This window comes from Galeopterus variegatus, unplaced genomic scaffold, assembly GCF_000696425.1.
Source record: "Galeopterus variegatus unplaced genomic scaffold, G_variegatus-3.0.2 Scaffold973, whole genome shotgun sequence".
NCBI lineage: Eukaryota > Metazoa > Chordata > Mammalia > Dermoptera > Cynocephalidae > Galeopterus > Galeopterus variegatus.
Window position 1 is genome coordinate 40,780 of NW_007727084.1, and position 2,169 is coordinate 42,948.

General features: G+C 55.8%; 1 protein-coding gene across 4 annotated transcripts in view; it reads left to right on the forward strand.

Annotated features, from left to right (window-relative positions):
* The window catches only part of SIRT2 (sirtuin 2), a 20,565-nt gene that overhangs the window by 16,438 nt on the left and 1,958 nt on the right, over positions 1 to 2,169 (forward strand). For all 4 annotated transcript variants that reach the window (XM_008573929.1, XM_008573930.1, XM_008573928.1 and 1 more), the window contains 4 exons: positions 639 to 698; positions 978 to 1,033; positions 1,169 to 1,245; positions 1,334 to 1,385. In XM_008573929.1, the coding sequence (XP_008572151.1) occupies positions 639 to 698; positions 978 to 1,033; positions 1,169 to 1,245; positions 1,334 to 1,385 (245 nt within the window). The remainder of the gene's footprint in view (positions 1 to 638; positions 699 to 977; positions 1,034 to 1,168; positions 1,246 to 1,333; positions 1,386 to 2,169) is intronic.

The window sequence follows — 2,169 nt, forward strand, 5'->3', positions numbered from 1 at the left end:
ATAATTGAACGAATGAGTTAGAAGTCTGTGGGTTGCAAATGATAAAAGTTCCTTCAACCTTCCTAAATCAATAAGTAGTAACGAAGATGATTTTCATAAGGATGGTGATAGTGGGGGGCGAGGGATCTGTCACAGAACCCAAGGATGGCAAGCAGCTGGGCCTAAGGGTTTGTCCCCATCCCAAGATCATCTGCGTGGTCTTCGCTCACTCTCTGCCACCAGGCCTGGGAATCACCAGGCCTCTCTGACCTGGGGGGAAATAGCTGCCCTCAAAGACCCACTGGAAGAACTTCACTCCCGAGTCCAGATTGCCCAGGTAGCAGGTTGGTGAAACTCAGTTGCCTCTGTTAAGGGCAGGTGTTCTGCTCATTCTTTGGTTCATTCATTTATTCATTCAATAGCTGTGCACAGTGGTGCTGGGAGCCACCTCTGGGAGCCTGGGGTTGGAGGTAGACAGTTCTATAAGAAGGGAAGTCTCTTCTTCGCAGGGCAGACACCCCAGGAGATTCCCCCAATGACTGAGGTGTGTTTATGTGGACAGTGGAGGAAGGAGCAGGCAGGCAGGGCAGGTGGCAACCCCCAGTGCCCAGCCCAGAGCCTCTTACCGCTTTCTCTCCCTTTTTCTTCCCTACACCCAGAGAAGATCTTCACGGAGGTGACTCCCAAGTGTGAGAAATGTCAGAGCGTGGTGAAGCCTGGTGAGCCTTAGGGCCAGGGACCAACCAAGGTGGACTTGGGCTGGGAAACCCCCCTCCATTCCCCCCTGACCCCTTCCTAAAAGCCATGTCCCCCACCCCCCACCTCTGGCCACCTCTGTCTCCCTGACCAGTGTCCCAGATCTGTCCTGGGGAGAGTGGGGTTCTGTGCCCACTGCTCTCCAGCTCCCAGCTCAGGCCTCTACTCCTGCTTGTTCTCTTTCGGTCTCCCCATGTCACTGTCTTTCTGTCTCTGTGTCTGTCCATCTGTCTCCACCTCAGACATCGTATTTTTTGGTGAGAACCTCCCGGCGCGTTTCTTCTCCTGCATGCAGTCAGTAAGTGCCCCCCTGCCCAGGGGAAGGTGGCTCCTCAACTTGCTGTGGGTGCAGGCTTGCTGCGGGGGTGCAAGGTGGGGTGGCCCAGCCTGGGCAGAGGGTCTGGGAGCCTCACTGGTCGCTCCCCACATGTAGGACTTCCGGAAGGTGGACCTCCTCATCATCATGGGCACCTCCCTGCAGGTGCAGCCCTTTGCATCCCTCATCAGCAAGTAGGTTGGGGTCAGGGCTGTGAGTAGGTGGCTTGGGACTGGGGGGCACCAGGACTGATCCTGACCACTCAACTCACCATCCCCCCAGGGCACCCCTCTCTACTCCCCGCCTGCTTATCAACAAGGAGAAGACTGGCCAGGTGAGTCAGCTTTACTCACACACCCCCGACCCTCCCTTCCTCCTCCTCACACGGGTCTCCAACTAGGGGACAAGCCTCAGAGAATCCCAGCTGGGGAATCCCAGTACCTGACTCCTCTGCTCTGGCCTTGGCCTTCTAGAATCCAGAGGGTTTGGGTTCTAGGCTACCCTGACTCTACAGGCCTTGGGTAATTCAGGACCCTTTTGAGCGAGTGACAGAATCCCAACTCAACCAGCTGAAGCCAAAAAAGGAACGTGCTGCCTGAGACTGAAGAGTCAGGGCTAGTTGGAGCGAGGTGTAATGAACCCAGGGCCTTCGACAGTGCAATGGGGTGGGGGGTCTGCCTTCTCCCTCTCTCAGCTCTCTTTCTCCTGGGGTGGCCTCACTCTAAGGCAGGCACTCCCTCCTGGGGAAATTTGCTGGGGAGAACACCCTCCTGGGGAGGGGTGTTCCCCTGAAAGGGAGACCGGGGCATGGACACCAGGTGGGCAGAAACATACCATGGGCCAGCCACTCTCCCAAGCATTTATATGTAGTAACTCACTGACACTACAACCCTATCAGGGTTTCCATGATTATCCCCAGTCTACAAATAAGGAAACTGAGGCATGGAAAGGCCAAGTTATTTGACCAAATTCACAAAGCTGGGTTATAAGCCCAGGCCACCTGGCTCCATCCTCCAGGGTAGCTTTAGCTTCCCTCCCTTCTCCCCCTTCTCTTCCTTCCCCTCCCACCTCCCTTGCAGACGGACCCTTTCCTAGGAATGATGATGGGCCTTGGAGGA